The sequence below is a fragment of the Palaemon carinicauda genome, chromosome 1, assembly GCF_036898095.1.
Source record: "Palaemon carinicauda isolate YSFRI2023 chromosome 1, ASM3689809v2, whole genome shotgun sequence".
Lineage (NCBI taxonomy): Eukaryota > Metazoa > Arthropoda > Malacostraca > Decapoda > Palaemonidae > Palaemon > Palaemon carinicauda.
This window is the reverse complement of record NC_090725.1, coordinates 188,102,108-188,114,607: the sequence shown is the minus strand read 5'-3', so window position 1 is coordinate 188,114,607 and position 12,500 is coordinate 188,102,108. Positions and strand designations below refer to the sequence as shown.

Here is a 12,500-nt window from a genome sequence, read left to right as displayed (position 1 = left end):
CATAGTAATATTGACCTAAAAATTAAAAAAAAGAAATATTTAAAAGTTCAGAACAAACCTCTTAAAGTCAGCTTTTAACCCAGTATAGCTCGTCGAAGTTTAACTGGTTAAAATGACAAACATCTCTCCACTGTATAATTAAAGACAAACGTCATGTAGGTCTATTCTTTGCGATAAGAATAATTCAAACAAAATTTAGATGTCTTCAAATGTCCCTCTACTATCTAGTTATTAAGTCAGCAGTCCTCATGAGATATGAAGGCCTACCTATCCAATTAAATCATCAGATTCTGAGAAATGGAGTCTGATTATCAGACTCCATTTCTTATGTCTTTTACCCTTGGGGTTGTCCAGTCAAACTCTTATGTGACTAGCTCTCAAAATCTGAACTTCACCTGGTATGTCTAAGGATCGTTACTTTGTGTTACAATCTTGTCTTACGCCAAAAAAAAAAAAAAAGAAAGTTACAGAATAAGAGCCAAAATATTTCAAGTACAAGGAACAAGAACATGTTAAGGTTTGTTGTCTATTAAGGAGTTTAACCATTTGTACTTTTTATCTATTTTTTTTTGTTTGTTAGGGAATCATATATGGATCATCCACTATTAAAAATTTACATGAACACTGTAACAAAACATTTTTCATAACAACTGAAGTACAGTAGTCACAGGATTATTGAAGTGCATATACTTCAAATTCAGGAATATGTAAGAAACAGAAATTTTCTCATTTTTATTTTCTCCTTTCTATTGCTTCTGATATGACACTTTCTTCTCTTCCAATCACACTCATCTTGCACTAGAATCGTGTCTATTGAAATTAGATTATAAAACAGCATGGGGATGATTTATCCTTGCCCGTTTGATGTGGTGATGGTTGGGTTTGTAGTTGTTTCATTAATGTACATGACGATAGTTTTAATTATGTAAATGATTAGAATCTGGGTGTTGGATGGTGCCTTTGTTGAGGAGGGCTTATAGTTTTGGCTATCAACAGATGTACTAGCTGTTTCCTGATGTGATGCTGTATTAGTTTCAATTGCAGTTGTGCTGGTATTGTTATACGGAGGAGAAAGTGTGGATAAGCTGGCTGAATTATTATTTATGTTATCCGAAGATGATGAAACCGACGTTAATGTATCAAAAGACAGATTACTACTGTTAGAAGACAGTCCTGTTATTTCAGATACATTAGCTACAAGAGAATTTGTGCCATTGTTGTTTACCGAGGATGCAAGAGCTGCCACAGTACTTGAACTCATAGTCTGTACAGGTGTTAACTTAGAACTGATAATTTGATCAGTTGTATTTCTAATGGATAAGCCAGTTGTTGTAGATGTAAGACTTTTGTTTGTAAGTTGTGTTTCTGTTCCATGTTTATTACTTGTGGTGTCAACAGAAGAATTATATGTAGATGTTGTTGAGTCTATGCTAAATGATGGGTTATCAAAGGTTGTTGAAATTGTTGTAGGTGAGAGAGTTGTGTTCATTTCACTAGAACTGTATATCATTGACCATGTTTTTGACACTAAAGTTGAGTTGTTAGAATTGTTATTGGTTGAAGATGTGGCCATATTAGACGATGAAGTATCAAAGTCCGTTGATCTTTGTGGCGAGGAAGTAATTGTAGTAACATTGAATGAGGTTTTGGTTGCTGGAAGCGAAAAGTTACCTTTAATTGACATGTTAGTAAATGGTATGCCTGTTGATACAGAGAAGCCCCTGGTAGCGTTGTCTGTAACTGAAGGGGTATCTGTTGCTATAGAGGATTGACTTTTTAAAGTAGTAACGTCACTAAAGCTTGATGTAGATGTATACAAGTCAATTCTGTTAGTACTGAAATTGTCTGAGGCTGATTTGGATTCCTGTGTAAGAGTAGGTGTACTGTTTCTACTTTTATTCATCGAGAAGGAAAATTCTTTTGTAACCAAATCAGTTCTGTTTTCGAGATTTCTATTGGTGGTAAATGAAGAAAATGTTACTACAGTAGATTCAAAAATAGTATCATTCTCCTTTTCATTAGTTGTCAGAGTTACATACGGCATGCTGTTTGTAGATGTGTTTGTGTTAACTGGTGTTATAGACTGAGATGATGATGTATTTTCAAATGTAGTTTGGGTTTTAAATAATGTTTCTGTTTCAGTAACAGATGTGCTTATGGAAGATTCAGTTGTTATGCTGTTATTAAAAAGAGCCTCTGTTATAGAAAGGGATGTGTCATTGCCTGTTGCTGCATTGGTAACTGTAGTAGATGAAAGCTTTCTGGCAGATGAAAACATTGTTGGGGAAAATGTTTTGTTGATTATCACGTTGCTGGATACTAAAGATTCTGTAGCAAGTAACCCGGTACCATTAGATACAGTATGTTCAGTGGAAGAGTACTCTACTGCATGCGAAAATGTGTTTGTTGATGTTTCATAAGAAATGCTGCTAGAATCTTCTGTTTTATCTGATAAATCTGATGATTTTGTAAATGGTGACTGACTTATAGATGTATCAGAGCTTTTGAAGGTTGAGTTTTCAATGGAAGTTGACTGGTTTGTAAGTGCAAAAGAGTTGTTTACTGATGTGTCTACAATGAGTGGATCTTGAGTGGTAGACAGAAATGTATTGGCTGATGTTTTATATGTGCTGTAAACAGAATTTGTTGTCTTGTCTAATGGTGCTAATGAGGTTTTTGTGTTACTAGTTAAAGAGATATTTAATTGTAACAGATCAGTGTTATTTAACAATATCTCAGTAGTTTTTGTGTAATTTCTATTAGTTGATGCTTTACTGTTGAGTTCGTCTGGATTCTTTGTTGACAATGTGCTATCATAGTTGTGTAAAGGAGTTAAAGAACTGGAATGTTTTGATTCTGTATATGCTTCACTAATGATAATAGATGGAGTTGTTCTTTTAACTGTAGCCACAGTAGTTGCGACATTCTTGAGGGGTGTAGTTACTGAGGTACCATAATCAACAGTACCTGAAGAGAATGTATTTTCAATATTAGTATCCATTGTGTGGACAATTAAACTATCTGTTAACTGTTTTGTACTAGGCATGGTGCTCGAGCGCCAACTTATTGAAGATGCTGTTGTGTTTGAGAGAAATGCTATCTCTGTTTTACTTATGTACAATGGGGAAACAGGCTGAGATTTCTCTGTCACGTTTATTGTGGTTACATTTAATGGAAGGACATGGCTGGTGTCCCTCGTGATATTAGTTGTTACAGATGTTGGTTCACCTGTGGATGGTGAGTCTAATTTTGTTGTATGAGTAATGTTAAAGACAGGTTCCACTGCTGTTTCTGTGCTAGATGGAACATATTTTACTGTTGACACTGTTGTTGAATTAGTGTTAAATTTGCTTGTTTTGTTTTCCTTTGGCATTGTTGTTGTGTCCTTATTTGTCAAGGTACTATCGGTGATAACCATTTGGGATGTTGTTATACCAGTGTTGAGTGTGCTGGTGTTTACACTGTTGTGAGTTATCACTGTACTGGTATTGGCCACACCGAAGTTGCCACTGGTGGAGATTGCATTTGTAGGGATTTTTTGTATGCTTGAGTTGAATATTCTAGAAGTGGTGTATGTCGGATTTGCTTTTGCTGTATTTGGTGTGAGGGAATTAGTTATTGCATCAGAAGGTGTCAGTGACTGTGATACTTGAGTAGACATTGGATTTTCACTGATGTCCATGAATGATCTCGTGGTACTCAAATCCTGTGTTGATACTGATGCTATGCCATTTATATTAGACCTATTGGTATTAGTCACTGGTGTGACTGATGAAAAATGTCTTGTAACTGTGTTCATTGTTGTGACAGTAGGAAGTTTTTCCTCAGAAGTTATATGTTCTTTGTTTGTTTCTGTTGATGACACATTTCTAGTAATGCTAAAAACATTTGGAGTAAATGTGTTTATACTTGGGGGTATTGTAACCTCTGTATTTGTGTCCTTCGATGATGACATACTTGATGTTGTTGTTGAGAGTGAAGGCAGCAGAGATGCAGATACCTTCGTAGGTGTGACATAGACAATAACTTCAACCAAAATTTCTACATATATATTTATAATAGGCTGCAAATACACGGAAATATTTTTGATTATTCCCATTATAGTGTTGATGGGGAAAGTAATCTGTGCTGTGTTTTGCTCTGACAATTGACTTCCCAGTACTGATAGCCTCTGGTAATTTGACTTTAGTTCTGCAAGAAGGTTTGATATATGTTGAAGAGGACAGTTGCTTTTGGTTTTGTAGATTTTATAGAATCTTTGCAAAACTTGGGTCAGTTCCATTGTTTTATTAACCAGCTTCTCCATATGCAATAATTCCTTGACAAGATTTCTCCCAATCAGCTCTGATATGTTTCCAGAAATTTCAAAGAGGGACATGAGCCGAATTTCAAGAAAGTCAAGCAATTCAGAACTCTTATTCAACTGGTCAGTCAGCATGGGCATTGCAGGGCCAAGATCATTTTTGCAGTGTTCATTAAGATCTGGAATGAGAGAAGAAGAGTGTACAATCAACTTTTACTTAAAATTAGGGTTGAAGAATGATACAAAGTAGGTAATATGTCAGGTATTCTGATGAGAATCTGATATCCACAGAACTTTGGGAATAAGGATTGTATTCAAAATTCCTATTATCTTTTAGGCATTAATCACTTATTCGTCTTAAAATTATTACGGTTATTATTTTTCTTTCACTCCACAGACTAAACAGGAATCAATAAAATATAAGGGGAAATATTTACAAAAGATATAGCAAGATAGTGCTTTTATATCACAGTAAGTTATTACAAAAACTAGTGTAAGGTAACCTAAAAAGTCAGAAGAGTAAATAGAAGCAGAGAGAGAGAGGCTTAGAAGTGGGGTAGAGAGAAAAATCCATGTCGGAGGTTACTAAGGGTAAGGACAGGAAACTTGGACAATAAGATGTCATTAAATACTGACTGATGTAGGTTTATGAGTTTACGTCCAGGTTTCATGAGAAAAATTAATTGAGAGTCCGGTGGATGTTTGGACTATAGCGAGTCATAAAACCTGCTTTAGGAAAACTACAAGTTAACATAGAATTTTCGACGAGCCCGGTAATGATTAGATAATTTATGAATCGCTTGTCAGTTGTCAGGTGGAACCTGTTCACATCAGGTTCAGCTGATCGGGAGTGGCTGCTGCCGATAGTGGACAAAGATGAACGAGCTCTTAGTGATGCTTTGAGTAGCAAGTCTGAAAGTTAGCTCTCTCCTGTGAGAAGGTGTGGGGAAGTAGTAGGCCCTCACCTGTGCAGGGGTGGAGGTATAGTGAGCTCATGTCAAAAGGTAATATTACCATAAGGGCTATTGTACAAATTTTATTGTAATATAAATTGCCTTCCACATTCCATCATGTTTTTTTTTTTTTTTTTTTTTTTTTTTTAGCAATCTCTCCTTTTATTTATATATTAAAAAATTATGTTTATTATTGGTGTGAAATGAATAACAACTATTGTAAAACCAAATAACAACCAACCTAACTGCAGACCGATAGATGTACAAACATCCCTTGAATTCAAGAAGAAATATATCGCCATGAACATTTTGTATGAAGTGAATGTTTATTGACCATAAATACAAGTTAACTCTTCATACTGGTGATACTTCAACCACATTCCTCTTAGAAGTTACACAAAGAAATTCATCCAATGGTTACATGGCAATGATCTATGTACACTGCTTGACGCTTCCTCGGAATCTATAAGTGAACATTACATTAATGTAGAAACTTTACAAAAGTCAAATATTACACAAGCAAATATGATGCCCAAAGGAGATTCCATCACTATTCAGACATCATAGTAATGGGGTCCTTATTGCTTGTCATTTTTGTTTATCTTTGTCATAATTTGGTAATGCACAAAGAAATGCTAAGCTATTATAACTTTTGTAAACACCTCCTCCACTAAATGGTTCACAATCCTTTACTAGATGCTTTCCTGCTAATGGATACAGTTCAGTTAAATACAAAACTCTCTGTACTTCCAAAGGCATCAGTACCCAGGTAATTCTATTTAATACCCATACAAAAACAGAAATTTTCAATGGATTACCTTTACTATATTTGCCACCATGAGTTACGTGAGAAACTACCCTGCTTGATTGGTGAGGGACCTGAGATTTATCTTACAGAAATGAGAATGTTGCAGTCAGTTAGGTTACATGAAATCTCTTTAGTCAGTTGGTGTTTTTATTCCTTTTCTTAAATCTATAATGGAAACTAGTAAAGCAGTAACAGCAAAAGAAAACAATAGCCAGCAAACATATGATAATCACTATATTTCAAGATCAGTGACAATGTTTATGATAATTACAAGATCAATAGAAAACTCACAGTTAACCTACTAATAATCATTTGCATAAATTCATAAAGTAATACAGGCCTGCGATTAATGCCTCAAAGATTTCGGACAAATTCTAAGAGTTTCCAGAAAGAAGTTCAAAATTGAAACGGGAAACAGCTCCATTGCAAAGGCTATGCCTCCACTCATAACCTGAATCTGAAGACGATAATCAGGAACAGTTCCTGTTGATATCTGGTCCTCTAAGATTTTCGAGTTTTTCTTTGAAAATCAGAAGCTTTGTAAAAATTTAAATTGGTATACAGCGTTACAACGGTTGTAAAAAAAAATTCCAAATCAACAGTCTTAATTCCTTCAATATCTGAGCTGTTTTCTTGAAATACCTTACAAGGACGTTATCTTTAAAACTCGAGAAGGTTTGAGAGGATTCTTTTATGTTTTAAGTACACCTGCAGCTTCGTTCATTCTAGAGAAACTACCAGATACTCTTGTTCTTGACTACAACAATACCTTCGATTTACAAATCATTAAAATTTATTATTTAAAAATAATCCTTTCTCACGGACCTATAACATAAAATAAATAAATTTAATCTACATATAACTGCCCAATATCTGAAAAATGGGTAATGTTCTATTGATAAGAGCAGAATCGGCCGTTTCCTAACACTTATGCTGTCCTGAATTATTCTGCAGTTAAATGATATTGTTCAACCTCTAGGTATGAGAGATAGATAGTCCACGGCAACTGCTAGTCTATATTGATCTTGTCATGCAAGCTTTAGGCTCGGGACACACATCTGTAACTACGCTCTGCGACTTGCTGCGATGTTAAATAATCCAAGAAATGGTGGGAAGTCTAGCGATTGTTCTGCTGCTTTATGTCGCAACGACCTGTCGCATTTGTTGGAGGGCCTATGCGATAGAGTTGAAAATAACATTTAACATTAAAAACTTTCATTAATCTAGGAATTGTCAAGAAATTATTGTGGAAGGGTAAAATGAAAAGGTTTTCCATATTAAAATCAGTTTTAAAGTCAGTTTCATAAAAAGTTTTCTTGACAATTCGTAGATTAATGAAAGTTTTTAATGTTAATGTTATTTTTAACTCTAGTACTTTAAAGGATATGTTAATTAGAAATTCACCTGCACAAAGCAATGGATGTGTTTATGAAATCCCATTTAATCAATGCAATAAAAGATATGTAGGACAAAGTGGTAAAGACCTCGAAACAAGACTACAATAACACAGATATAATGTTCGAACAGGAAACCGAACAGGTATTTTGTTTCAACATATGAATAACTGTAATCATGCCATTAATTGGAAAGGGGCAAAAGAAATTTCATATTGTAAGGACATAACAAAACGCAATATCATAGAATCATGTATCATAAATAAAAACCGTGTAGAATTGATCAACAATAGCCCAGGAATATATAAACTTCATGAACTACTTATAAACAATGTATCTAAACAATTGTCATTTTTAAACTATCTGTAATTTTTTAAATTCACTGATTTTTAAACCAGCTGTAATTTTTAAAGTAGTTGTGTACTAATTTTTATGTTATTGACTTTGATTCTGTTCATAACTTTCTGTATCAATTGGACCTGAAGAAGTATGAAAATACGAAAGCGCTAGTCCAAAAATTTCATTTTTCTGATCCTTCCTCCAGCATAGTGACAAATAGATACATCGCATGCCTCAGCGATAGATTGTCAATACACACACACACACACACACACATATATATATATATATATATATATATATATATATATATATATATATATATATATATATATATATATATATATATGAAGAATTTCTCTTCACTCTTCTTCCTTTTTGTAGTATGGTCTCGAACCCAATATTATAGTCATCCCTTAAACGTCCTCTCCCAAACTAAGTTTTCTTTACCAAAAATGTTGGGAAAACTGCTCTAAATTAACTGAACTCGTTGACAATGGCGTATGCCATGTTCATGATGTCACAGCGTAGAAACGTAAAACAAAAGCCTTACGCCGGCGTACGAAGGCTCTTTCCTTAAACTACGTGTGTCGAGATAAATTATTACACTGGTTTTTAATATAATTTTAATACTGCAGACTTATAAGCAGCTTAGTTTATCTCTCAGTACCAATTCAGGTCAATTCAGGTCTGTTAATTTTAAGATGTATGCCCATCGCACCAGCCCATTGCTAATTGCTCATTTGAATGATTAAATTTTAGTAAGCCAGAATAGGTAGGATTATTATGCATGTACATTCCCTTAGATCTGCAAGATTTCTCTTCGTATTTTGCACAAAATCCTGCCTCCTTCTCACTCCTTACAACGTTTCATTGCGCTGTCCTAAAGTCCCAATATGGCACCTCAACTGCGTTATTCTACCCAAGGCCAATAGAATTTTAACAGGTCAACCCATGGGCGCTTGAAATTTTTGTCGTATGCGCATCCATGACGTCAATAGGTTCAAAAGAGGTCCTAGGCTGAACCTATGGTCAGTCTGTAATGAGCGGCTCAGAAGGTCAGACATCCATCTCTCTCTGACTCAATCTGTCTCACGGCCTTGCTCTATCTCAAGGTCATATTGGTCCCAAGGCTTACAGAATTTTAACTCGCACCAACTTGTCAGGATGCCTAGTTGCGCAGTACGTGACTGTACAAATTATTCGATAGGAAAATCCGTTTATAACTATTATCGGTTTCCGAAGGATAAAGAAACACAAGACAAATGAATTCAGCTGTGCGGGAGGAAAGGTAATTTTAACCCCATGACACAGCGGATATGCAGCAAGCATTTCGAAAAAATCTGCTTTTAAAAGAAATCTAAAATATGAACTACTTGGGAAAGTGATTCCTCCAAGATGCTTAGAATTCAAACCTGGAGCAGTTCCAACTCTACATTTACCATCAATTACAGGTAAGATTTATTCTGAATATTGTCGTATTAAATTAAATAGTGTCAATATGTTTTTTACAGTTTATTCTCTCTCTCTCTCTCTCTCTCTCTCTCTCTCTCTCTCTCTCTCTCTCTCTCTCTCTCTCTCTCTCGTTTCTACTACAGTTCACTTACTAATATGCAGAATTACCTTAAATTTTCAGGTAATGCAGCATGCATAGAAAAAATACCATCTGTGTTGAAAGAAATTCAGAGAAAATGTATAAAAAAAAATAATCAAAATGTACATATAGAAGAAGAAAATAATAAAGCACAAGTGCATAAGTAAAAACCAAACTAGCAAGAAAAAAAATAATTATAAATTTTGTTAAGTGTAAAAAAGAAAATTAATTGTATAAATAAGCATTAATAGATTAAAGCATGTAATATACAGTTGTGTGTAATATGCAATATTATGAAATAAATTAGATCACAAATTTTTGTCGTCTGGTCAATTTTGCACCTTAGCATATTTTTTTCTTAAATCTCCAGATATGATTATTGAGAGGTCACCATTGTATAAATATAAATCGCCTTCATCATATATGATAACGGTAATAATAATAATAATAATAATAATAATAATAATAATAATAATAATAATAATAATAATAATAATAATAATAATAATAATAATAATAATGATAATAATATAAGGAGTATAATTATAATAATAGTAATAATAGTATCAAGAGTAAAAGAATGATAGTAAGCATAGCAATATCATTATTATTATTATTATTATTATTATTATTATTATTATTATTATTATTATTATTATTATTATTTATTATTATTATTATCATTATTATTATTATTATTATTATTATTGTAACACTCCTGATATTATTATTATTATTGTTGTTGTTGTTGCTGGTGACTTATTATTATTATTATCATTATTATTATTATTATTATTATTATATTATTGATATCAAAAGTATAATAATAATAATAATAATAATAATAATAATAATAATAATAATAATAATAATAATAATAATAACAGTATAATTAAATGAGATTATGGATAAGCAGTCAGAGAGAGACAGAGGAGAGAAAGCGAGAGAGAGAGGACACGTGTCTCAGTTGTTAAACCTAGTGACGTCACATTAATAACGGCTATCTGAGCGAAAGCTGCGCGTGGGTTGACCTGTAAAATTCTATTGGCCTTGATTCTACCCACCATGACCGTAACTTGTTTGGAAGCTGAACTGAGGTTAACACAAGCGATCTAAGGGTCGCCGCTTTCGCTGCTCTTGCGTGAAAGAGCCATGGTCGTAACTGGCTGACCGACCTGGTCAGTCAACCTGTGTACCTCTGGCTCATCCCCTAACTCGACTCCCACCAAACAGGAAAGGAATGCTTAGGAACTGTCGGCTGGAGATAGGGAATACAAGCCTGGGAAACTCTATCAACCGAAAGCGAGACTTCCAGGGGTGGGCCAGTAAAGCGTGCAACTATTCGTCAATGGTAATTCACAAGCAACAAGCTGTAACAGCCGTTAAGGACAAAGGCTGTCGTTCAAGTAAGTAGTAGGCTACAGGTAGTACGTGGCCACAGTTTCCCCTCATTTTTAGATTAGGTTAGATTTTCATTTCAACTTGATTTAGTTTAACTGGCTATTTTACATATTTCAGGTTGAGTTCGTGAGATTTTGTGAACAAATTTTGTCTAACTTTTCCTTTAGAGACTAGTACAGTTTTGGGTCATAAGTCAGCGTGTCCAACCCCATTTCAATCCTTAATCATTGTAAGAGACCTCGAGTCACGCGTATGTTGATTGCCTTTCAATTTGCATTTCTTTTATTTCATTTTTGCTTGTTTTAACCTCTTTTGCTTTATGTTAAGATGTCGGTTTAATAATGCATTTTTTTTTTGTAATAAAGTAACAATTTTAGGTTAATTATCCTTTCGTATTACTACTCCCCTTTTGACTGATAATGCCTAACATTAATATTTAATCTCGGGACAGTATACCAGATCTATTGAAAGGGGTAAATCTAATATTTTAAGAGCAATATTGTGTTAACAAGTGACATAGTACTGAATCCCTATGCTTCGAAGGTAAAGATCCTTATCTTTAACTTTTACTTTACAACAATACATCACTGCTCCCTTCATTGCCTTTGTCTATGTTAACGTAAATACCTGTCCAGCTTCTCACTGGGGTCCTTGGGACAGAGCCGAAACAGAGCCTAAGAGTGTAGATGATCTTAGATTGACAAGGCTAAGGTAGACTAACAATTAATTACTTAGTCACGTGTGGAGATTTTAGGTCTCTGGGCAGAGAAGACCTTATTATCAGAGTGAAGGTTCGTGAACTGCAGCACCAAAGTTATTAACAGGGTAGGGTGTTTGTGCCTTGAGAGACAGGGCTCCTTTTCCTCCCCTGCTTATCTTTGCGTACATGACGTAAGGAGACTTTCCCTGAACAACAAGTTCCCAATCAACAATTAAATAACAAAAACAAATTTCTTCACAATATATATATATATATATATATATATATATATATATATATATATATATATATATATATATATATATATATGTATGTGTGTGTGAAAAATTTTTTCTTCACTCCGTTTTCCTATTTTATGTGGCTCTCACTACAGTTAATAAAGTAGTTACTCATGATATTTTCGCTTTCGCACTACGTTTTCTTCTAGCGTGACACGGGTGGACTGTGTTAAAGTTATTGACAAATACGCCATGTTTTCGGAACATCACGGCGTAGGAACGCGAGAAAAAACACCATACACTGGGTACGTTGGTTCTTTCCTTAAACTGTGTGTTTTGAGATAAATTATTACACTTGTCTGAATATAATTTGAGTTTTGCTGACTTATAAGAATCTTTAATCTCGCAGTACCAATTCAGGTCTGATTAATTTTGGGATGTTATAGACAACGCAATAATCCTTTGCTAACTACTCTTTTAGATTATTAATCTTTTTATGCTAGAATAAGTAGAATTAATAACAGATACGTTCCATTAGAGTTGCAAAAGTGCTCTCTGTAATTTTTACAAAATCCTGCATCCACCTCACCCTTTACAAAAACATAAAGCCCTGGCCAAAACTCACAATGTAGTACCTCAGCTCAACAAGACTCACCTGTCGGAAACTGACCCCAGGTAAACCAATTTGAACGAAGATTCAGCCCATTCACTAGCGAGACGCCGGGCCGGCCTAAGAAGACAGATCCACATTCACCTGTCAGGCTCTGGC

General features: G+C 34.3%; 1 protein-coding gene across 1 annotated transcript in view; it reads right to left on the bottom strand.

Annotated features, from left to right (window-relative positions):
• Window positions 1-22: 22 nt before the first annotated feature.
• Window positions 23-12,500, bottom strand: part of LOC137643838 (uncharacterized) — a 67,159-nt gene continuing 54,681 nt past the window's right edge. Inside the window, exon 8 of the mRNA XM_068376561.1 lies at window positions 23-4,482. Within this exon, the coding sequence (XP_068232662.1) occupies window positions 848-4,482 (3,635 nt within the window). The 3' untranslated portion in view covers window positions 23-847. The remainder of the gene's footprint in view (window positions 4,483-12,500) is intronic.